The 25,348-nt window shown below is 40.4% G+C and overlaps 2 protein-coding genes across 5 annotated transcripts in view; one reads left to right on the forward strand and one right to left on the reverse strand.

The window, feature by feature from the left end:
- NDUFA9 (NADH:ubiquinone oxidoreductase subunit A9) overlaps positions 1-23,705 on the reverse strand; it is a 44,673-nt gene extending 20,968 nt beyond the window's left edge. Inside the window, exons 1-7 of the mRNA XM_080809989.1 lie at positions 23,588-23,705; positions 16,507-16,677; positions 16,060-16,157; positions 12,200-12,291; positions 10,917-11,058; positions 5,331-5,433; positions 418-485 (exon numbers count right to left, since the gene is read on the reverse strand). Coding sequence (XP_080666115.1) covers positions 418-485; positions 5,331-5,433; positions 10,917-11,058; positions 12,200-12,291; positions 16,060-16,157; positions 16,507-16,677; positions 23,588-23,636 — 723 coding nt within the window. The 5' untranslated portion in view covers positions 23,637-23,705. The remainder of the gene's footprint in view (positions 1-417; positions 486-5,330; positions 5,434-10,916; positions 11,059-12,199; positions 12,292-16,059; positions 16,158-16,506; positions 16,678-23,587) is intronic.
- Positions 23,706-23,749: 44 nt separating this feature from the next.
- AKAP3 (A-kinase anchoring protein 3) overlaps positions 23,750-25,348 on the forward strand; it is a 32,543-nt gene continuing 30,944 nt past the window's right edge. For 3 of the 4 annotated variants that reach the window (XM_080809982.1, XM_080809983.1, XM_080809985.1), the window contains exon 1: positions 23,750-24,333. The gene's annotated coding sequence lies outside the window, so the exon portion shown is untranslated. Of the gene's footprint in view, positions 24,494-25,348 lie in introns of all 4 variants that reach the window. The other variant, XM_080809984.1, reaches the window with a different exon arrangement.

Here is a 25,348-nt window from a genome sequence, read left to right on the forward strand (position 1 = left end):
GTCTCACCTTAGATGTTTCCTGTGGGAGGCTGTCCCTGACCCTGAAGCCTGGATTCAGTGTCCTCTGCTGTAATTACATAATCCTCTCCCCATCACAGCACTTACCACACTGCATGACAAATGCTTTGTAAGCCTGCCTCTGACTGAGGCCAATGTGAGGAGAGCAATTTGTGTCTCGTTCATATCTCGATGTTCCCAGTGATGTGTACAGTGTGCCTGGCACATTCAACTTATTTTTCTTATGTGAATAAACACGTGAACACAGAGAATACATGTGCCTCTTAGGTAAACTGAGAGGCAAGCAGTTGGAGCAAGTTGAAAAGAAGAAAATGATGGAGTTACAGTAATAGATTAAAACCAGAAAACGGATCACCTGAATCTGGATCCAGCCAAAGCCCCTTCATCCAGGGTACTTACGTATACTGGTTGTTTCACCGTCTTCTTGCCCAAGGAAATAAGGGGTACACCACCAAACCAGCGAATATCTGGCAGAAGAAAGAGAAGTATGCTAGGAAGGCCTCAACTACTTGAAGCCTCACCAAACTCCATATGCTCCAGGTTAGCAGAATCATTCTGCATAACTGAAATAATGGAATAAATGTAGCTGATGCTGAGAAAGCTAATGGGCAGCCAGGCCAAATCTTGAAGGACGTGGAAAGTAAGGGAAAAATGGTCAAATGGCTTGGCCACTTGGTGCACGGCCACTCCCAAGACCATACAATCACTGCACCCCATCCCAAGGAGGAACATGGGAATCAACAGATCAGCAATACACATGGGTAACTCAGAAAAAGACCCTGATAAAAAAATGGGAATTTAGGATACGATGAATACATTACCACAAATATGTGGGAAATGAAAAGATTATTTAATACATGGTGTTGAGACAATCATTTTATTAAAATGAGAAAAAAAGAGAGGACGAGAGGGAGGGAGAAAAGGCTTATATCTACCATAAACCAAAGCAAATACCAAATGGATTGAAAGTAAAGGTAAAAAAAAAAAAAAAGCCTTACAAAAATTTTTTAAAGTAGACATTATTTATAAAAGCATCAAAAAGAATGAAACAGGGTGCCTGGGTGGCTCAGTGGGTTAAGCTGCTGCCTTCGGCTCAGGTCACGATCTCAGGGTCCTGGGATCAAGTCCCGCGTCACTCTCTGCTCAGTGGGGAGCCTGCTCCCCTCTCCCCCTCTCTGCCTACCTCTCTGCCTACTTGTGATCTCTCTCTGTCAAATAAATAAATAAAATCTTAAAAAAAAAAAAAAAGAATGAAACACTCAGGAATAAGTGTAACCAAGTTGGCTAAAAACTTGCACACTGAAAACTATAAAACATGCTGAAAGAAAATTTTTTAAAGATTTATTTATTTATTTGAGAGAGAGAGAAAGAAAGGGAATGGGGAGAGGGACAGAGATGGAGGGAGGGAGAGAATGTCAGGCAGACTCCAAGCTGAGGGCAGAGCCCCACGCAGCCTTTATCCCATGACCCTGAGATCATAATCTGAGCCACAACCAAGAGTGGGATGCTTAAACAACTGAGCCACCCAGGCACCCCTCCTGAAAGAAATTAATGAAGACACAAATAAATAGAAATCCATCTCATATTCATGTCAAACTACCCAAAGAATCTACCGGTAATGCAAACCCTATCAAAATCCCAATGGCATATTCTGCAAAAGTATAAAAAGCTCCATCTTAAAATTCATATGGAATCTTCAAGGACCCCAAATAGCCAAAACTATTTTGAGAAAGAAAAACAAAGTTAGATCATTGGGGGTGGGGGGGATTTCAAAACTTACTACAAATCTAGTAATCAAGATCCGAACAGAGGCATAAAGATAGACATATAAACTAGTGGAATAGGGAGAAATAACTTTTGTATGTATAGTTAAATGATTTTTTTGACACAGTGCCAAGACCATTCAATGGGGAAATGACAGTGTTTTCAATGACATCAGTTTCAATGGTGTTGGGGGAACTGAATATCCACATATAAAAGAATAAAGTTGGACCTTTACCTCACACCATATACAAAAATTAACTCAAATTGGATCAAAAATTTAAACATAAGAGGTACAACTACAAAATCCTTATAAGAAAATACGGAGGAAAGCTTCATGACACTGGATATAGCAATGATTTCTTTTTTTTTTTTTTTAAGATTTTATTTATTCATTTGACAGACAGAGATCACAAATGGGCAGAGAGGCAGGCGGGGGGGGGGGGGAGCAGGCTCCCTGCTGAGCAGAGAGCCCGATGTGGGGCTCGATCCCCGGACCCTGGGATCATGACCTGAGCCGAAGGCAGGGACTTTAACCCACTGAGCCACCCAGGGGTTCCTATAGCAATGATTTCTTGGCTATGATACTATAACATAGGAAACAAAAGTAAAAACAGATAAGAAATGAATTCGGGGAACAGAGGGAAGACAGTGACATAATTCAGTCCAAAGCAGAAGATAAACTTTATTTTACTTTAATTAATTCATTCATTCATTTAGGACATTCCCTGCCCAGTGCAAAGCCCAACACAGGGCCTGAACTCACAACTCTTGAGATCAAGACCTGAGCTGAGTTCAAGAGTCAGAAGCATAACCGACTGAGCCATCCAAGCACCTCAATGAATTTTATATTACACGTTTTTTATCACAATTTTTCTTAAATTGGAAATTAACACAGAATGTGAAAAAACATGAGCAATCAGGGTGAAAAAACACAGGATAAAAATATCTAAAGTGGATAAATGAACTGTGGTCCATATATACAATGGAATATTGTTCAGCTATAAAAAAAGAAATGAGCTATCAGCCATATTAAGACATGACAGAAGCTTAAATGCAGAGGCTAAGTGAAGGAAACCAATATGAACAGGCAACACAGCACACGATTCCAACTATATGATATTCTAGAAAAGGCAAAACTATGGAGACAGAAAAAGATGAGTGGTTGTCAGGTATTGGTGTGAGGGTCGCAGGGTAAGGAAGGAAGGATAAGTAGGTCAAGCACAGGAGATTTTTAAGGCAATGCAACTATTCTCTACAAGACTCTAATGGTAGGTAGATGTCACTATACATTTGTCAAAATTCACAGAATGTACAACATAAAGAATGAATCCTAATGTAAATTATGGACTTGAGTTAATAATAATGTATCAATATTGGCTCATCAATTTCACAAATGTATCACCCTAATGCCAGGTGTTAATAACGTGGGCTCCTGGGTGGCTCAGTAGGCTAAGTGTCTGCCTTCAGCTCAGGTCATGATCTCGGAGTCCTGGGATCGAGCGCACAATGGGCTCCCTGCTCAGTTGGGAGTCTGCTTCTCCTTCTCCCTCTGCTGTTCCCCCTACTTGTGCTGTCAAATAAATAAATAAAACCTTAAAAAAATATATAACAGAAAACTGTTGTGGGCAGAGATCAAGGGGTTAAAAGGTATGTGAGAACTCTGTGCTTTCCACTCAACTTTTCTATAAACCTAAAACTACTCTTAAAAAATAAAATCTATAAATTTAAAGCAATTTAAGTAAATAAGCCAACAACAAAAAATAACAGTAAATATAACAAAAGATGTATACCCTTAATATATAGTCTAAATAAATCAGTAAAAAAAAAAAAATCTTGCAAAACGACAAATACACATAGGCAAAGGATATACAAAGAAAACTGAAAGAAAAAATATGAATAGTTAACAAGGAGAGACAGGAAGCTACTGATAAAACTGTTCCTCACTAACCATCCTAGTACTTCCTAGTACCTCCTAGTATTTCCTAGTACTTTCTAGTACTTCCCAGGAGGGTCAGAATCCTCTCCTAATACATAAGTAAGTAAACTGAGAGGTAACTGATAATTCGATAGAATCAGAAACTAAAGCTGGGTTCTCATCAGACTTTAGAAATGTATTCTCCCTTCCCACTCCCACAAATGTATAGGGAAGTTACTTTTTTAACCTGCAAAATCTCAATCTCTCATCACTTAGTCAGGGAGACTGATTTCCTCTGCCAAGACAAGTCAAATCATTATACAAACAAAGCCTGAGAGCAAACATAACACAATACCCAGCCCACGAAAGCAGTTTCCATACCAGTTTAGCAATGGTCAAATTCCTATTTATTAGTCCCTAATCCCATTCCACAGAAGTTCCTATTAACAAGGAAGACTGCCACGATCTCAGGATCATGAGACTGAGCCCAATGTCGAGCTCTGCGTTCAGTGCGGAGTCTGCTTAAGATTCTCTCCCTCCACCCCTCCCCACTGCTCGTGCACTCTTTCACTGCCTCTCTAAAATGAATAAAATAAATAAAATGTTCAAAAATAAATGAATAAATAAAATAAATAAAATGTTCAAAATGAACTCATTTCGCTTGTTCAAAAATAAACAAGCAAACAAGGAAGACTGATTACATGCACCTGACAAACTACAATGCTGTCTCTTTGTCTTTCAAAATCAACATCCAAGGGATCTGGCAATCAGACTAAAAGTGCGAAAGTAGTTAAGAGGGGTTTCATGTGAGGGGCACCTGGGTGGCTCAGTGGGTTAAAGCCTCTGCCTTCGGCTCAGGTCATGATCCCAGGGTCCTGGGATAGAGCCCCACATCGGGCTCTCTACTCAGTGAGGAGCCTGCTTCCCTTCCTCTCTCTCTGCCTGCCTCTCCGCCTACTTGTGATCTCTGTCAAATAAATAAATAAAAATCTTTATAAAAAAAAAAAAGAGGGGTTTCATGTGAAAAATGTAAATAAGGCCAACATTTAAGCATTGACTAGTACGGTGACATGCGCTACTTCATTTCAGTAACACACCACTCTTGAGACAGACATTTTCATCTCCATTTCAACATACAAGGAAGCTGCCCCTGCTACCCTTGCCACAGTCAGTCTCTGCCTCCCAAGACTGCACTCTTTCTGTGAATCTAAGGTGCTTCTTTTCATAGACAGTAATGAAGACCACACTAGGCACTTAGAACCTCTAGGGAGGGGCGCCTGGGTGGCTCAGTGGATTAAGTCTCTGCCTTCGGCTCAGGACATGATCTCAGGGTCCTGGGATCGAGCTCCGCATCGGGCTTCTGCTTGGCGGGGGGCCTGCTTCTTCCTCTCTCTCTACCTGCCTCTCTGCCTCCTTGAGATCCCTCTTTCTCTGTCAAACAAATAAATAAAATCTTTAAAAAAAAAAAAAAAAAAAAAAAGAACCTCTGGGGAGAAAAAGGCAACTGAGGGACAGAAAATATACCTCAGTCTGCCGAGTCAGAGAACCGCTGTTTGCTTGTGCTTAACTTCAATCTGGTTAACCTGTATCCTCTTCTCTACTACTGAGAAAGAATACAAGAAAGAACACATACTTGCAAAATGATTGAGGAATCTATCTTCTCTTCCAAAGATGTCCGATGGCTTTATGATAATGGCTTCTGGAAACGCATCTCTCACTTCCTTCTCTCCAACGGCCTAAACAACCAAACAAACAAAAAAACAAGAGTTCAGAAATGAGTGACTAGAGCTTACATTCCTTCCACTATCAGGATGTTACTTGTATTTCAAAGGTCAGTTTCTCCAGATTAAGGTAGGATTCATGAAAGTCAGTTACAAAGAATTCTTTTTGTTAAATAACATACTTTTTTTTTTCTGTAAAAACACTTTCAGTGATTATTTTATTCAGAAGAAAACAAATAGGAGAAGAAAGAAACACAATTCTGGTCATTTGCAGTATCTATCAGCTTTCAATCTGACTCTCCTGTCCAGAAGCATTTCATGTAAAAATCCATCTTTCTGGGCCTTTTTGAGAAGGCCCAGTTACTGTATTCTTTACTTATTTTAGGTTTGTGGTCTTCAAAGCTCTGAAATGTCTTTTCGTAATTCATTTCACACTGTTTAACATTTCCTTTGTCCTGCCTCTAATGGCTCTTGTTAGGTGTCTTCCTATATTTCTCCTAGGGAAGCTTACACAGAAGAAAGGAGAAAAATCAGAGTAGAATTTTTCCAGCCTCCATTTTTCTTCCTAACCACAGGTTCCCTGGATGGTATCAACAATCTAGCAGGCTGCCAGAGAAAGGAGAGTGTGGTCGGAGTCACGATATGGAAGAGGCAGCACACATACCTATCCAGAGGAGTGGGGACAGGCCAGGAAGCTTCCTAAACTCAACATCTTCACTTGTTACCATCTACCTCCTAGACGATGCCTCTTTCCATGCAGGTATCAGCACCTTGTCCAGCCTACCTCTCCACCTGCACTGCCACTGAGAGTGACATACATGTCCAGGTGAACTTGAACCTCTCAGTTTCTAGAGCTTCTCAACTCCAGTGACCTTCTCCTCTCTCCACTTCTGCTCCTTCAACTCATTCAGGCCATGGACCACATCAACAACCACAACCGCCCTTCTGAAACACTACATGAAGACAACCTGCTCTCAGATGGCAATCTCCCGTGCTTCCAGCTGCTGCTTCTTCATCACCTGTTCCTGAGATGTCTGGTCATCACTCTCTGAGGAGCGCTAGTCTGACACTGCTTTCCTCCACATCAAGCCCTCCTAACCTACCTCAGACTAGATCCCACGGCCCAACTTTTCAATCACTCTCTTACCAATATGGTAAACTACCTCAGCCTTTTGTCTTTACTCCCCCACCCACCAGGCAAAATTCCAATTCTGAAAGAACCCCATTAGCTTCCTTCTTTGAGCCATGCACTCCCGCTGCCTTCAGAGCTGGAGGAAAACAAGTGCATAAAAATCACCAACTGAACAACTCAACAGTAAAAAAAACAAAAAACCCACTATTTAATTAAAAAATGGGCAGAGGATCTGAACAGATATTTTTCCAAAGAGGACACACAGATGACCAACAGGTACATGAAAAGGTGCCCAGAATCAATAATTATCAGGGAAATGCAAATCAAAACCACAATGAGATATCATCTCATATCTATTAGCATGGCGATTATCAAAAAGACAAGAAACAATAAATGTTAGTGAAGATGTGGAGAAAAGGGAACCCTTGTGCACTGCTGGTGGGAATGTAAATTGGTACACCCACTATGGAAAACAACATGAGGGTTCCTCAGAAACTTAAAAATATAACTACCATATGGTCCAGAAACTCCACTTCTGCTAGGATGTCCAAAGGAAATGAAAACACTAACTTGAAAAGATATCTGCATCCCTGTCTTCAGTGCAACACTATTTACAATCACCATGACAGAAAAGAACTCCTAAGTGTCCAGTGGGAGATAAAGGGTTAAAGAAGATGTCATAAACACACACACACACACACACACAATATTACTCATCCATTAAAAAAGGAAATCTTGCCATTTGCAAAAACATGGATGGACCCTGAAGGCATTATGGTAATCAAAGTACTGAGACAAAGACCAATACCATATGATTGCTCTTATACATGGAATAAAAAAAAAGCAAAAACCCCACCAAACTCATAGACACAGAGAACAGATGGCCAGAGACAGGGGTGAAGGGGCTCAAAAGGAACAAACTTCCCAGTTATAAAATAAATTAAGTCTCAGGATATAACACACAGCATGGCGACTACTGGTAATAAGACTGTATTGTATATTTGGAAGTTGCTAATAAAAGAGTAGATCATAAAAGTTCTCATCACAAGGGGCTCCTGGGTGGCTCAGTCAGTTAAGCATCGGACTCTTAATTCTGGCTCAGGTCATGATCTTAGGGTCACGGAATCGAGCCCCACATTGGGCTCTCTGCTCAACAGGGAGTGTCCACTTGGCCCTCTCCCTCTGCTCCTCCTCCCGCTCATGTTCTCTCTCTCTCTCTCTCTCAAATAAATAAATAAAATCTTTAAAAAAAAAGTTCTCATCACCAAAAAAAATATGTAACCGTGTGGTGATGTTAACCAGAACTTATTGTGGATATCATTTTACAATATATACATACGTCAAATCATTCCATTATACACCTAAAACTAATATGATGTATGTCAATCACACCTGAATTTAAAAAATCATAAATTGGTGCCATTATACACTCATGTCATTAATTTTAACTGGGCACTCAACATTTCCCAAGCACTGTTTTCTTCTAATTAGCTGTTCTCTCCTGTGACAATTTCAAACATTCTCTATTCTATTCAAATTCCTCTCTTTACTATTCTTTTCCTTCCAGTATGACTTCACCTTCTTTTTTTTTTTTTTTTTAAAGATTTTATTTATTTATTTGACAGACAGAGGTCACAAGTAGGCAGAGAGGCAGGCAGAGAGAGAGGAGGAAGCAGGCTCCCTGCTGAGCAGAGAGCCCGATGCGGGGCTTGATCCCAGGACCCTGGGATCATGACCTGAGCCGAAGGCAGAGGCCTTAACCCACTGAGCCACCCAGGCACCCTGACTTCACCTTCTTATCCAAAGAGAAGATAATGCAGCAGACAAAAACCACCTCAAGTTCCTACCAGAAAATCCACAACTCTCCCCCTTTCTTATTTCTTACCTCCCCTGCTCCAGGACTCACTTCCTTTCACTTTCTCAGGAACCTGCCCAACTGACTCTCTCCTTTATCCTCAGTCTCACTCTTTAGCAGCACCTTCTCACCAGCTCCTACACAATGTCAAGACCTTCCATCTTAAAAAACAAACAAACAAACAAAAACAAAACGATTCCCAACTCCACATGGTTCTCCAGCTTCTTGCCCCCTCCCTCTTCTTACCAAACCACTTAAAACTGCCATCTGCTCTTATTGTCCCCAGCACCTCAGCTCCTGCTCACTCTCTGCTCACCTGTGCTCTAGATTCTGCCCCAACACTTGCACCCAAACCACTCTTGATCAGATCACAGATGACCTCCACATTGGTAAGTCCAAGGTGACCTTCCGGTTCTCACCTCACTTGGCTTCTCACTGGCATTCATAAGCAACTACTCCCTCCTTGCAACACTGTCTTCCCTTGGCTTCCATGACCTTGTACTCTCCGGGTTTCCCTTCCATCTCACCACAGCCACTCCTTCTTGACCTTTGTTTGGGTTTTTTACGTGCCTCCTTGTCTACCAGAGCACTAATCATTAGTATTCCTCTGAGCCCTGTCCAAAGTTCTCTCAATCTATGCTTCCTCACTAGGCAATCTTATTCCCAAACATTGCTTCAATTAACTGGTTTTATATTTTTTAGAGATTTTGTTATTCATTTGGGAGAGAGAGAGAGAGCAAGAGAGAGCGAGCATGAGTGTGTGGCGGGGCAGACAGAGATGTAGGCTCCCCACTGATCAGGGAGCCCACTGAAGGGGCTTGATCCCAGGACCACGGGATCATGACCCAAGCCGAAGGCAGATGCCCAACTGACTGAGCCACCCAGGCACCCCCAATTAACTGGTTTTATATCTCCAAACCTGACCTCACTTCTGAGCTCCAGTATCATAAACCCCATTCACCATTGTTACTTGGATGATGGACACACACCTGAAATGCCACCTGAGTCCAAAATTGGATCATTCTCTTCCTTCTCTATAAATACTATTTTTTATCTTTGCTGTGCTTTGGAATTACCTAGGAAGAGTTAAAAATATTGATGCCCAAGTTCTATCTCCAGAGATTCTATTTTCATTGGTCAGGGTGCAGGATTTTTCAAAGTTCCATCAGCGCTTCTAATGGGCAGCTAAGGCTAAGAACCACTGCCCGACAGCCCTGTCCTTCTCAAGTGTCTCTCCCCTTATTTGCCAGCACCACTATCCACCTCGTGGTATAAGCCACAGGACTGGACATCTCTGAATATGCTCCTTCTCCCTCATCCATGTGGTATGAAGACAGTGAGGGTTGGATGTGCTGCTAGCCACTTCCCTGACTATGAGAAACAGAGCTTACACAAAAAGGAGGAGCTGAAAGAATCACAGAGGGGAAAAAAAAAAAAGAATCACAGAGAAACAAAGCCGAAACTCTGATGAACATTGGCACCAATGTGGCTAAGTTTCCTTATTGCTGGATCTTTCAGATAGAGGGGCCTATAAACCTCCTTTATGTCTGAGCCAGTTTACATTGACTATTCGATGCCAGTAATTAAATGCTCCAAACTGACAGATGCCCTCTCTCCCCCATTAAATGCTCCTATGTCACAGTTCTCTACTTTGCAACACCAGGCGCAAGTGGAATTATTTTCCTCAATGGATTAGAAAATAGACAGGGGCTAAGGCTGTGTCTGTTTTATTCACTACTGTATCCCCACCACCTAATACAATATACAGTACACAGCAGATACTTAATACATCATTTGTTCAATAAAAGAATGCAGGGGATCAAAAAGTTGGAGCCACTGGCAAAGAACTCTGTGGTCCTTATCAATCTGACCCAAAGCGGGCTCATGATGGCAGAAAACAAACGCTAAAGACAGCCCCAGACACTGCAATTCCTCTGAGTCCCTGATAATAAAGACATTTCAGGCTACAGAATGACCCCAGATCAGAATGGTCAATCCCTAGGTACAATCTGGATGACAATGTGGTTTCTGGAAGTATAAGAAGCCTAAATACTAGATTTCCTTGGCAAATATTTGTCCCTGTCATCCTCAGCCTTTCCATTACTCCCCTAAGAGCAGCATATGACCATGACTAGGCACAAGGTTTGAGAAAAAAAGATGGTCTTTTAACCTGCAGGTGACATGGGTAGGATGCTCTAGACAGGAATAATACTCTACCTTTTATGAGGTTTACTATATAATTCTAGTATGTCCCAAGCAACCTGCAGCATGGATGCTCTATCCATCTCTGAAGCCCCTTACCATAGTTCCCAGCATACAGAAGGCACTCTTCTGTATGTCAGAACACAACACACACGTCACACACATCAACCTATTCTGGGTACGGAGAATTAGAAACCCGTTTTATTTCTGGATATGTCAGTGAGAAATCCTTATCACTTAACTCATGTTTCAAAGGGGCCAACAAACTCCAGCTCTGGGAAGCACTTCCCAAGCCAACTTGTCACTTACCTTATTTCTCAGATATCTAGAAGAGCTTTTAATATCAGCATTCAGATGTGAAACATGAATGAATTTTTCAACTCCAGCTTCTTTGGACACTTGAGCAATTGCTTGGGGAATCTTCACAAAAACATCCTCAAAATCAAAGTTTCTGGAAGAAGGAAAAAAGGGGGGATCAGTTAAGAACACCTGACTCGGGATTCCAAAGCTTTCCGCGATAAGCTCGTCTTCATACTATTGCTAGAATTTGTAATAGTTAAATTTTTAAATGGCAATGATTTAACCCAAAGTCAAAATTAATACATATTTGTGTATTTTATATACATGTAAGTTCTACTGCTCATCATCATTACTGTACATAATTTAAACCTTACCGTAAGTACACATAATATATCAGCACACATAATATTCTCTGTCCTCAAGGAATCCCAAGGCTGAGACCCTTTGAGAACATCTGGCTGCAGTGGTTGGGAAGGAAGAGGGGAGTGTTGGGAGTCCTGGGCCTCTGTTTCCCCCAGGGGAAGAAAAATCTAAAAAATCAGTCACCAGTTTAACCCAATAACATTAACATTACACAATAACATTAACGCTTACACTGTACAAGGCACTATAGGAGTCACTACAGGAGATTTAAAGTTGAATGAGACTCTCCAAATCACCAAGGAACTTAGAAATATGTGCTAAGGCAGACATAGATTTTCAAACTTTAATAAATGTTAAGACAATGGTATGAACAAAGTGTCGTGCAACTGCAAGGTTAAAACACTATCTGTTAAAAAAAAAAAAAAAAAACACTATCTGTTGACAAACAACCCACACAAAGGCTAAAAAGAACTGTTCAAACCAGTACTCACATCATCTGTGATTAATAATGGGAACACTAGATCTAGAACACTGTTCATGCAAGAAAACCAACGTTCAGCTGGATGAACAGTAGGATGGGCAAAATCATCCTGCCTAACCCATCCCAGCTGGACAAATCCAAACACAGGATCAGCCATTCATAAACCAACTGGTCATTCCAGCAAGTTGATGGCACCAACCACACTGACACAATCCCTACTGACTTTTTATGGGCAGCCTATCACATTGCTCACTTATACCAGACTTACTGCCAACTGCAGCTCCTGAGAGGGGGGTTTTCAGTATGTAAACAGCTGTTCAATCAATGCTTAATGATGGACTAATTAAAAATGTTATAACTACAATTCCACACATTAGAAGGTACCCAGCGAATGTCTACTGAGCCCTAAGACAGCATATGCCAAGAAAAAACAAGAGTGAAAACTTACTTGGTTTCCCATTCTCGTCCAACAAGATTAATGACCACATTGCTGTGCTTCACTGCTCTCTGGATAGAATCTCTGTTTCTCCCGTCCCATTCCTATAAGAACAACAGTCAGTCAGATGCAAACATTAGAGCAAGTTTCAAAATAGGCCATCTGTGGTAGTTATAATATGATACCATTTCATACAGCTCCATTTATTATAAGAGAAATGGTCATGAGAACTCCCTGCTGATTCTCTGACTCTCCTGGAGATAAACAAGTCACAGTATATCTATTTTATTCAGGTAATTAAATGATAGAATTAGAAAAGACAGTATTCACTTCTAGTGGGGAAAATCCATTTCTGGCCATCCAACTGCCTCCTGCAAGTTCATAAGGGACTCTGGTTACCAAATCTCCCTTCCTGAAATAGAGCCCATGAGCCAAGGATCATTTGGGAGGAAAACTGACTTTCCCTTTTGCAGCAACCAGATACATATTGAAGATAGGTGGAGTATCTCCAAAAGGCTAACATTAAATTGGGAGCATTCGTGACTATTTTCTTATTTCTTCTTAACTCTTTCCTCTTTATAATCCCAGATCTAGTCATTTCTACTTTAAAGACATGAAAACAACACTCAAGGAGGAGTGACCTGCCTAAAAGTGCAGGGTAAGCCAATGGCAGATTCCAGTGTAGAACTAAATGTCTGAGTGATTCAGGTTACAGTCAGGTTGATGATTCTTATCCAAAATGGAGACCAGGGATTAAATGATCTCAGACAAAGGTACAGCATATTCTATGTTAAAATGATATGAGGAAGTTGAGAGGCAAAGTGGGGGGTTTGGGGGTAGGAAAGGAATAAATGAAACAAGATGGGATCAGGAGGGAGACAAACCATAAGAGACTTTCAATCTCACAAAACAAACTGAGGGTTGCTGGGGGGAGGGGGTAAGGAGAGGGTGGTAGGGTTATGGATATTGGGGAAGTTATGTGCTATGATGAGTGAAGTGTGTAAACCTGGCGATTCACAGACCTGTACCCCTGGGGCTAATAATACATTGTATGTTAATTCAAAAAATTAATTTTAAAAAAATGAAAGAAAATAAAGAAAAAAGAAAGAAAAAAATGAAAGACAAAAAAAATGAAAAATATTTTTAAACATTTCAAAGGAAAATAATAAGTAGTAAGAAGTTCTTGGGGTAAAATACTAAGGGGTCTGTATGAGTGAGTGGAGAAAGAGTGAGAAAGGAATGATGTGGGGGTGGAGGAAGCAGGTGGGGCCCACTAACCAACCTGTGCAATTTAGAAAAGAGAGACAGGGCTCCAGAAACCAGACTCACGAGCAAAAGATGAAGCCCTCAGCAGGAGGAACTAGGTACAACTGATGAAGGAGATGGGGTACAAGAGACATAGAGAGTGACAGCTGGGGAGTCAGACAGGAATTCCATTTGCCTTTTGTGAACTGTGTACAAAGTTATCTCCCCAACCTCCATGGAAAATTTGAAAATACAACCCATATCACGGGTTTGCTATGAAGATTAAGTAAAACAGACATACAATCTGCACCATGGTAAGTGACACAGCTAATAAAAAAAATTAAAAAATAAAAAAAGGCAGTTCTACACATAAAGAGCTAAAAAAGGCTTTTTTTTTTTTTTTTTTTTTTTTTTTAAGAAAAGAGGGCAAGGGTAAGAAAAAAATAATCCAAGAAGACTCAGATTAGAAGAGCTTGAGCATGGGGCATACCTTTAAGAATGGTGCAAGAGAGAAGCCTGGAGAGAAAGAATTAAAAGGAAACCAAATTCCCAGGGATAAGGCTCAGGGAGCACAGTCAAGTTAGCAAACCAGGTGGTCATTCAGACAGCAGTTTCCAACAGAGACTAAAGCAGGGAAATGAGTACCTCACACTTAGTATGGCCCACCCTTCTCAAAAATAAACAACAATATAGTGAAGTCTTCCCATTTTATTTTTCTTGTTTTTCCCCTTTTATAAACAATATTATATTCAAAGTAATATGTTTGGGGCGCCTGGATGGCTCAGTTGGTTAAGCGTCCAACTCCTGATTTCAGCTCAGGTCATAATCTCAAGGTCGTGGGATCAAGACTCACATTAGGCTCTATGCTGGGCACAGAACCTGTTTAAGATTCTCTCTCCCTTTGTTCCTTCCCCCAAGACCCCACTCACATGCACTCTCTCTCTCTCCCTTCTCTAAAAAACAAACAACAACAATAAAAAAGGTTGTAGGTTTAGTCTCTGTGTTCTCTATTAACACTGAGAGCTCCCTGTGGTCTTGTTCATGAAGACATGCTCAGAGTTTAGCTCAATGCCAGGCACTCTATAAATACCTGTGGAAAGCATGGGATATATATCATATAGGTCAATTCCAATGGCTCGCCAACTGCAGGCCAGTTGATGTTTTCACCTATCATTTGTGAAATACTTTAATTTTGAGGATTGACAAAGTGACCAATAAAGTCAAGTCACAAAGAAACAGGGAAAAAGCTAAGCTCCTCTACCTGTAAGACCAAGAAAATATTTGAGAACAAGATTTTAGAGAGAAAAAAAAACTTCAGAAACAAGAATTTCCAACACAGTATTATACTTAGCTTGTGAACATTCAGTAAGGAATAAATAAAAATGCTATCAAAAATAAGTAAAAATTTAAAAGCAATCACAAATAATCTACATGAATATATCAGAGATTAAGGATGTTTACCAAATTATTTTTTAAAAGGGGAAGTGTGTACATGGAAGAATGCACGCAAGTCCATATAGAATGATAAAAGCAGGACAATTTAGCCAGAAGAACAGGAGACAGAGTATCAAGGCCCAGAGTGTTTCTCAATAGGATAACTGCAGGCACTAGGGGCAGTGTTAATTCTTTGTGGAAAGGGACTGCCCTGGGAGCTGTATGATATTTAGCATCCCTGACTCCTAACTAATAAGCCAAGATGGTCTCCAGTCACTGTGGCAACCAAAAAGGCCCACATGTTTTTAATCACCTCCTTGAAAGGTCCGCCTACCCCATTCCTCACCGCCTCACCCCACTGGCAACTCTTGGCCTAAAGGAAGAACCTGCAGATTAAAGAATAACAATAAGGAAGCAGAGCAAGTGCTGTTCTAAATTCAGTCTGTGCCAAGGAAACCAAGTTGTAAAACACCCTATTTGTGATGTTCACCACCTACAGAAGCACTGTCCAACAGAATTATAACCTGAGGCACGCAGGCAATTCTAAATTTTCCACCAGTCACATTTAAAAGAGTAAAAAGAAAGAGGTGAAATTCATTTTAATAATATACTTTATTTAACCCAATATATCCAAAATATTATTCCAATATGTAATAAATGTAAAAGATTATTAATGCTCTATATCATTTTCTTTGTACTACATCTTTGAAAGCTGGTGTGTAAGATAAGTACCGCACATCCTAATTAAGATTAGCCACATTTCAAGTGTTCCATAGCCACATGTGGTTACTGGCTACCATACTGGATGGCACAGGCCTAGAGCAGGGGCTGGCAAACCATGAACCACAGGCAAATCTAGCCTGTAATCGAACTTGGTAAATAAAGTTTTACTAGAACACAGCCACTTCCATTCATTTATATATTATCTATAGCAGCTTTCAGGCTAGAAGGGCAGAGCTGAGTAATCATGAACAGACTCTGTGACCTACAAAAGCTAAAATATTTACTCTCTGGCCCTTTACAGAAAATGTTTGTCAACTGCTGGGCAAGAGTTTACGAGACTGGGATAAATGAAGGATGCCCTCGGTTCAGTCTGGGATGAAACTGCTGCTTTATCACATTGCCTCTCTCCTAAAAATGACCTCGGTAATTTACATCTGTCAACTCCAATAATCAGTCACACAGGCTCTTACCAAAAAGATAATCTGGCCCAGGTCACCCATGGGACGAAGGTGCATGGTGTCATATGGATCACACCGATAGGGTACAATCACCTGTGACCCCATACGTCCTAAAAAGAATGGATTGAAACAAGGATCAAGATTAATGTAATATGGATACTTTCTAGGACAGTGATTTGGTAAATATTTAACTTCTAGTATGGTTAAGTGAATGGACACCATGTTTAACAAAAAGCCTATTTTGCTGTGCTAGAGATGCCATAACTTTTCAGAGACCACATTCCTGTTTCTACATCCTATACAGGAAGCATGATAAGCCTCCCAATGTACAGCAGATCAAGATGATGTAAATCCAAGATAAGAGTAATCCTATGGAAAAGAAACGTGCTTCATGGCTTCTCATTAAGCAACCTTAATAAATGGCACTGGAGTATACAGAACTCAAGGAACTTTACTTACCAAGGTGGTTGACAACGTATCGGCCCAGGAATCCTGTTGCTCCAAACACAGTGGCCACAATCCCACTGACTGAGGAACGCCCACCTTTGCCGTGAGGTATGAGTGCATGATGAAGCTGGCGCCGGGGAGGGCCATGAAACACAGCAGTGGCTCTTACAGTAATAGAAGAACCTTAGACAAAACCCCAGAGTACAAAAATGGCAAATGTTAATACAAAAGTGGGCATGAATAACCTCTTTTCCTCGAAACTGGTAACGTTATTTTGCTATCACTACTTTCATACGCTTAAGTTTAAAATGAACTTTTAAATCAAAAATTGTAATTTAAGTGCGAACAACAATAAATACAAACCACCGCAACCAAGAATCCATGTGTCATAAGGGAATATATAAAAATTAGAAAGTAGGGACGCCTGGGTGGCTCAGTTGGTTAAGCGGCTGCCTTCGGCTCGGGTCATGATCCCAGGGTCCTGGGATCGAGTCCCACGTTGGGCTCCTTGCTCAGCGGGGAGCCTGCTTCTCCCTCTGCCTCTGCCTGCCTCTCTGTCTGCCTGTGCTCACTCTCTCTGACAAATAAATAAATAAAATCTTTAAAAAAAAAATTAGAAAGTACAGTTGATCCTTCAACAATACAGGTTTGAACTGTCTGGGTCCACTCACCTGCAAATTTTTTTCAGTAAATAAAGCACAATACTCTATTTTCTCTCCATTATGATTTTCTTTTCTCTCACTTTATTAAGTGGTTTTCTTTTCTGTCACTTTATTAAGAACACAGTATATAATACACATATGTAAAACATACAGAATATGTTAATCAACTTCAACTATTTATGTTACCAGTAAGGCTTCTCATCAACAGTAAGCCATTAGTAGTTAAGTTTAAGGGGAACGAAAAATTATACATGAATTTTTGACTGCAGGGATGGGGGGGGGTCAGTGCCCCTAACTACTGCACTGTTCAAGAGTCAACTGTAAACTCCCTGCCCTATGGGATACAATATACCTAGGAAGATAAATCACATTTGAAAAATAAAAGTTACATATTGAGAGTATAAACCTCCACAGTAAAAGGAACACAGAGAGAATGCAAAGGAAGGAAGCAAAAAATTAGATAATTACGAGGAAAGATTCCTGGATAAAGTGGATTTGGGGGACTTTTCTTCCAGTTTTACTGAGAAATAACATACATCACTGTGTTAAGTTTAAGGCGTACAGCATGCTGGTTTGATGTACATATATTATAAAATGATTACAACGGGTTCACCTTATGTTCATCATCTCACAGAGATATAATAAAAAGGAAATAAGAAAAACACAATTTTTTCCTTGTGATGAGAACTCTTAGCATTAACTACCTTAATGTTTCTATGTATCATACAGCAGCATTAGCTATAGTCACCATCTTGAACATTACATCCAGAGTACTTATTTATAAATAACACAGATTTGTACTTTTGACCACCTTCCTCCAAACCCCCTCCTGCAACCCTCTGCCTTTAGGAACCACAAGTCTGTGCTCTTTTTCTATGAGTTTGGGTTTCTTTTTAATCCAGGATCCATCCATGTTGCAGCAAATGGTCAAATTTCCTAGTTTTTTATGGCCAAATATTCCATCGCATATAAATACCACAACTCCTTATCTGTTCAAACCCCCATGAACACTTAAGTTGTTTCCATGTCCCGGTTATTGTAAATAATGCTGCAATAAATGTGGGAGTGCAGATGCCTCTTTTGAGTTAGTATTTTCATTTCCTTTGAACGTATTAGCGGAAGTGGAATAGCTAGATCCCATAGTAGTTGTATTTTTCATTTTTTGAGGAACCTCCATGCTGTTTTCCACAGTAGCCATTTTCTTTTCTCCACATCATAGCTAACATTTGTTATCCCCTGTCTTTTTCATGATGGCAATTCTAATGTCTAAGGTGGTATCTCGTTGTGGTTTTAATTTGCATTTCCCCGATGACAAGTGATGTTGAGCACCTCTTCATGTACCTGTTGGCCTTTCACATATCCTCTTTGCCCATTTTTTAATTGGGTTATTTGCGGGATTTTTGCTATCAAGCAATAAACTAATTTGAGTAAGGTTATAAAGAGGAACAACAGAAAGAAAAGATACACATACAATAATGTAGACGTGGAAATGAATAAGCCCAGTGCAGGGAAGAGAAGATTTACCTGAAACAGACTCTGAAACTGATAATGAATGAAAAAAATAAAGTTGACGATACATGCTGGAGGCAGAGGACTCTTAGCAGAGAACATTTTTTTTTCTTTAAAAGAGTACAGTTCAGACAATATAAAGCTATTGAAAATCATCAAATGTAATGACAAATGGAGTGTTTGGAAAATGATTTTCCAAACCTCTCACTATTTACATCTCCACTTTATATGCACAAGGAGACCATGTGGCCTTAGCCTAGACATCTGCAAGGTGGGGAAACATGACTTCCCATCACAGACCATTCTTTTTTTTTTTTTTTAAAGATTTTATTTATTTATTTGACAGATAGAGATCACAAGTAGGCAGAGAGAGAGAGGAGGAAGCAGGCTCCCCGCTGAGCAGAGAGCCCGATGCGGGGCTCGATCCCAGGACCCTGAGATCATGACCTGAGCCGAAGGCAGAGGCTTTAATCCACTGAGCCACCCAGGCGCCCCTCACAGACCATTCTTATTTGAGCCATTCTAACAGAGGGTTCCACCACGTGGGAGATCAATGACTATTTCCCAGCAGCTTTGATTTCTTTGCTCCTCTGGAATGACAAAGAACAAATCTAATCCCTCTCCTGCATTTAAGTGAAGCAAGTATATCTCTAAGTCTTCTCCAGGTTACACACCCCTAATTCCATCAACTATTCTGCATTCCGCAGAGGTGTAAAACTCCTTTGGAATCACACTCCTAATTTTCAAGCCCCTTGAAACGTATTACGGCAGAGTTTTAGAGGAAGTTACCTAACCTTCAGGGAATAGGTAAAAAACAAGTAAAACATTTAAAGTGCTAATAAACTTTTGCTAGAATCAACAAACTGTTTACCATCAGCATTGGTGTTCTGTAAACTTGGGGAACACTGAAACAAATAGGAATTGCTTTAGAAAACTTGTGTTTGGGGGGAAAAAAAAGGAAGGCAGGCAGGCAGGCAGTCAGGGAAGGAGGGAGGAAGGGTGGGTAAGTGAGTAGCTAAGTAAGTGTGTCTGCTTTCTGCACATGATTCTCCAGTGGCACTCTGCCCAGAAACCATGGTTTTTCCCTATCCAAAAGCATGAAATTAGAGAAAAAGCCCACTTTTTCAGTTTACTGAACAGTGACTGAAACCACAAAGATTAAAAACAAGCAATGCAGATCAGACACATAACCAACAAGCTACAATAACAGCTAAATTTACAAAACTGCTAGCAGATGCCGGGCATTGTTCTAAGTGCTCAGTAGGTATTATCTTATTTAATACTATTCTTCCTGCCACTTTACAGATAAGAAAGCTCAGGCTCAGAGAGTTTAAGTGACTTGCCTGAAAAGCCAGCAAAGGAGACTGAACAGCAGCCCAGTAAGTTAGGGGAAAACAAAAGGAAATGGTACCCAGAAGGTAAATGAAGAAAGGGACTGACAGAGCTAATAGTTAACTCTATCAAAGGCAGCTGAAAAGTGAAGTAGGATGGGGACAGAGGACCATAGACCTAGAAGATGTTGGTTTTGAGTGGCCCTAATAAGAGCAATTTTATTGCTGTGGGAATGACAGCCTGACTCGAGCAGGCAGGAGAGAATGTGAGGAAAGGAAGTGGGAAAAGGAGTATTGAGGATTCTTCTGAGGAGACATGATGTAAAAGGTAGGGGGAGGACGAGGGGAACATAAGGCCAAGGAAGGATTTTTTTTTTTCCATATGAGCTATTATAACATATTTATACACTGACAGAAATGACCCAGTAGAAGGGGAAAATGAATGATTCAGAAGAGGGAATACACAGGTAACAAAGATGGGATGGAATGCAAAACAAAAGAACTGGCTTTAGATCAAAGTACGAGGAGTTTATCCACTATCACAGGAGGGAAAGATGAGAATTATCACAGCTCAGCTATTAAATGTTTATGGTGGGAAAAAGATCATTCTCATCTGATTCCTCTGATTTCTAGGTAAAGGTGAGAATGAAACAGAAGCACATGTTACAAGTTTTAGGAAACTGACAATGTTAAATAATCATATGGAAAAGGGAAAACAAATTTCTTTGAAAAACATAATATTGAAAATCTACTTGATATTTGTATTCATGAATTTAAAATAAGGTCAGTTTGGCATTTTCTGTAGCTCAGTTCTCTACTATTCAGGGGTACACAGGAAATATGTGGAAAGCTTGGTTTAATTCGTGTTTTGTTTTGTTTTGTTTTGTTTTAAATGCCACAGGCAGATGGGCTGGGGAGTTAAGAATATATGAGGGAATGATTAGAATGTTCAATAAGGAAGGAAATGAGGACACTGGATAAAGCAGGAAGAATGACTACAGTCAAGGAATTAATACCACAAATGATTGTTAGGAGTATTATAGTAAATGTACATAAAGCATTTAGCACATTATGTAGCACATGTCAAGCATTCCATGAGTAATAGAAGCTTTCACTTGTTATTACCTCAAAATCTTTCAGGTGATGTTACACTAACCTCATGAGATTATTTGTTTATTTTCCCCCAACAATTACAGGCCAACCACTATTCTAGGAACTGACTAGCACAATAAAAGACAGTCCCTGGTCTTAGGGAGCTTACATTTTAGAGGGTTGACTTGAAAATTAATATATGGGTAGGTACCTATCACAGTGCCTTGCACTAGTACGTACTTAATAAATCTAAGTTGTCACCGTCTTTGGCTCCAACCTCTCTATTTTCTTCCATATATTATGAACACCATTAGGAGAGTAATAGTCTTTATTCATTATATTCTTCTGCTCAAAAACCTCTACTGGCTTCTTACTATAATATATAAACCAATCTTATCCAATCATATTTGCTTGCACACTGCCTAAGTTTTAAACATTTATAAATCACACATACACTCTGTGTAGTACCAATATGTCATATACACTATAACGCATATTAAAGCACTTAGAATAGTGTCTGGTATATAGTTTGAACTACGTGTTAACTATTTTTGTTATTATTACTGAAAATGTTTTTTTAAGTTCTAATACTGTATTTTTGTATCTCACTGATTCCTCTTGCAAAACCCACTCTCCAGACCATGGGACAAAACTGCTTGACTTTCAAAGTCCTCCATTATTTGATCCTACCTAACATATTCAACTTTCTTTCCTACTATTCCATATCTACAAGTAGTCAGTTCACTGCCTCCTAATCACTGTGATTCCATTCTCACCACCTTGTCCTTGCCCATGCCAGGAAAATGCCTAGTTTCTCTGACTTTCCAAATCATAACAATCCTAAAAAACAAAAGGAAAAATCAGTGGAAGCACTACAATTCTCCACTGCTCTTCCAATCTTCCCTCACTACTTCAAATGATACTAATCTTTCCCTTTTCTGATTTCCTATGGTACTCAGTAGTCTCTCCACATCTCACCATATATAATTGTTTCACAAAGTTCCATTCTATAGTTTTTTGTTATGTTATACACTAGACTGGCCTCTCTAAAGTTGATACAAAAGCTTACTCACCAGAGACAATAAAGCATAGAAGTTAACAGAACAAGCTATGGTTTCAACTAAAAAGAAGTTAAAGTGAAAATATTTATTTATTTTAAAATACTTATTTTAATAAATATTTATTTTAAAATATTTAGGACTGTGGTTAGCAAATAGCCAATACACAAAAATAGCAGTAATTATCATTCATGATCTACATTATGTCCCACCTATGTAATACTTTCACAAGAACCAACAAATGTCTTTGCAAAAAAGTCATAGCTACAAAACCACCCACTATAAACAATGTGAACCAATCACCTTTCCAGTGGTATGTAGCAGCTCTACCCAAGATGGAAAATAGAAATGTGTCCTCCAAATACTCCTGACTTGCTCCTTACCCTAAACATCAGATGGACTTGTGGAGCTTTTTTAAAACCTAAGGTGCAAGGAGTCAGTCTCAAAAATTCTGATTCAATAGCTCTGCAATGAGTTCCCATTTCTGTTTTTTCTAAAGCACTAAAAATGATTCTTGCATGCAGCTAACTTTGAGAGCAAATGATATTTGATAATGACCTGAATACACTATGGCAAAACACAACTTTTGGAGGCTGAATGGGGCAAATTTGTGAAAGGGTGGAAAGGGAAGAATGATAATAAAGTGTAACTGTATTCCCAATTTCCTTGCTTTTCTTGCCTCTTTTCTTGAGTGTAAGAGCAAATGTATATTTTCAACTTGAGGACCATGACAGCAGATCCAATCAGAATAGAAGGAAAAATGAACAATGCTTAGACAAACCTTAAGATATCCTTTACTCTTCTTCACGTTCCTTTCCACCAAGCCCCTGATTGTTCTCTCCAGCATCCCTCGCTCCCCCAGGCCCCAGTGTCTCGACCTAACACATTCTACATATGCAGGGATGTTTTTGACTCAGAAAGTACTTTTATTTAATCGTTTCGTAAACTTCCTGACATTGTGGTATTACCATCCCCACTGTAACATGAAGAATCTGAAATTGAGACAGATTAAGGGCTTGCACAAGGTCGTACAGTTAATTCATTAAGAAACTTTTCTATCCTTTTTCTTCCATCCTTTTCAGATCTCACCCCTGCCCCAAGCCCCGAACGTCCCGCCACCGGCCACACACACTAATTTTTCATAACCTCAAACCCTTACAACCCTATGAGAACTGATCTTTCGATCCTTTACATGTCCCGCACTTCCTCCTTTTCCCTTCCCACGGCTCACGTTCGCTCAGCACAGACCCCTTCCCAAGTGTACAATTCAATGTAAGCCAAGGAGGAGGAAAGGAAAGCAGAAACTACAGGCAGTCCCGGACCTAGAAAGACCAAGGTGGTCGGGAGTCGGCGTGACCACTGCGGCACCGCGCCACTCTCAACACTTCCGATCCCCGTCTCGGAATCCCAAACGGGGGCCACTGTTCCCGGTGACACTTACGTGACATTGGCAGGGCCCGGACAACCCGGGGGTGAACGGCGGCCGCCATCTTCTCCCACAATCCCCCACGGCCGGCGCTCCGACCCACTACGGCTACTGAGCTGGGCTAAAAGTCATCGTCCACGTCTGTCTGCGCAGGCGCGAACCGAGAAGCGAAGGGGTGGGTCGGAGATAGAGGTGAGATAAGTAGAGAGGAGAGCTGGGGGAAGAGAGAGCGAGGCGCAAGGGAGGAAAGGTGAAGGAGAGAGCAAAGAAGGGAAATAGAGAAGAATCTTGGGATTAGAATCTCAGATCTGGGGTGGGCCGTAAAGATAATCTCATTGCCAGAGAACGTGAAGTTCAGAGTCAACCAATGACTGACTGAAGGGCGTGCAAAATGGCAGCAGAACCGAGCTGCAGGGACCCCAACTTTCCTGACTCTCAGTTCAGTTCTTTATTTCCTGAAAATGTCAGATAGAGCAGCTCTGGTGAGACTAGGGGAGAATGGAGGCGTGGCCCCGGCACTCAGGAAGTTCTCAAACGAAAGAACCGGGGTCCAGAGGAGAGGTTGAACAAGAAAAAGTGAGGCGGGAGGGCAGAGAAGGGAAGGAAGAGAAAGAGGAATCAGGATATGCACGTCGATCTCGCCAAGCACATTGTCTCCTCGGAGGCCTAGCTCTTGCTGTACCCTTTACCTGGGATGCTCACTCAGAAGTCTACACACCAGCTCAAGTTTCTGCTCGGAGAAAACTACTCTGACACCCCAGGTGGTCATCATTCCGTCCTCTCTTTGTTGTTTTTATTTAATATGAAAGCACGTATTACCACCTGACATATGACTCCAGGGATTCTTAACCTGGGGTGTGATTCATGAGTAGGCTCAAGGAAGTCTGTGAACCCCCTGAAATGTTAAGTAAAAATTAGCGGGTATGTATGCCACTGCGCTTTTTTCTAGAAGGAAACTCAAGACGAGTCTAGAACAATAGTTTATAATTTTTATTTTCTTAACCGTGGACTCTGAGAATCTGCACTGTTCTAGAAAGAGGTTTCTAGAGACTGGGGAGATTGCAGAAAGATTAAACACTTGAATTTTTAAGTATATTCTGGTTGCTCAAAATTTCTGCGTGGGAGACAGCAAAAAGCAATCTGTCCTGAGACATCTGCCTTGGGTTTATTAGAAAAAAAACTAGTTTGGGAGATCTTTCTAGATTTGGTAATTCTTTCAGTGCTTTGTTTTTGTCAAGAGGAAAGTAGTGTGAGTTGCTTGGATGGACAAAAGTTCCCTAATGAGTAGAGATTGCCTATTACTGGGCTTGTGAGATCCATTGTTTCCCACTTCCATTCCACCCCCACTATTTCTTGAAGTGTCATGTACCAAACTAAATTGGAAGAGAAAAGAAACTCTTAAAGGAAAAGAAAATTTCCTGAGGAAATTTTATCAGAGAGGTTCGATAATGGTACAGTCTTATATTTCTTGGCCTCATCCAGTGTTCACCCAGCACTTAAAATTCTCTAATATTTGCTTCTGGGGTCAATATGAATATAAAATACTTGACTGGTTCTGATAAACTGGCAGACCCCATTATCATGAGCGGCCTCCTAACACCTGTTTAAAATGGCAAGGCTGCTATTTTACATCTTGAAGTCGAACACTGGCTCATGTTCTCAATACTAATTTCAAGATGACATATTGTTGAAAGAGCACTGACTTAAAACTCAGAATATTAGATCCCAGTCCTCGCTCTATCAGTTAATAGTTGTCATCTGGGCAGGTTTCTTTTT

Source organism: Martes martes (assembly GCF_963455335.1).
Source record: "Martes martes genome assembly, chromosome: 8".
NCBI classification, from domain to species: Eukaryota; Metazoa; Chordata; class Mammalia; order Carnivora; family Mustelidae; genus Martes; species Martes martes.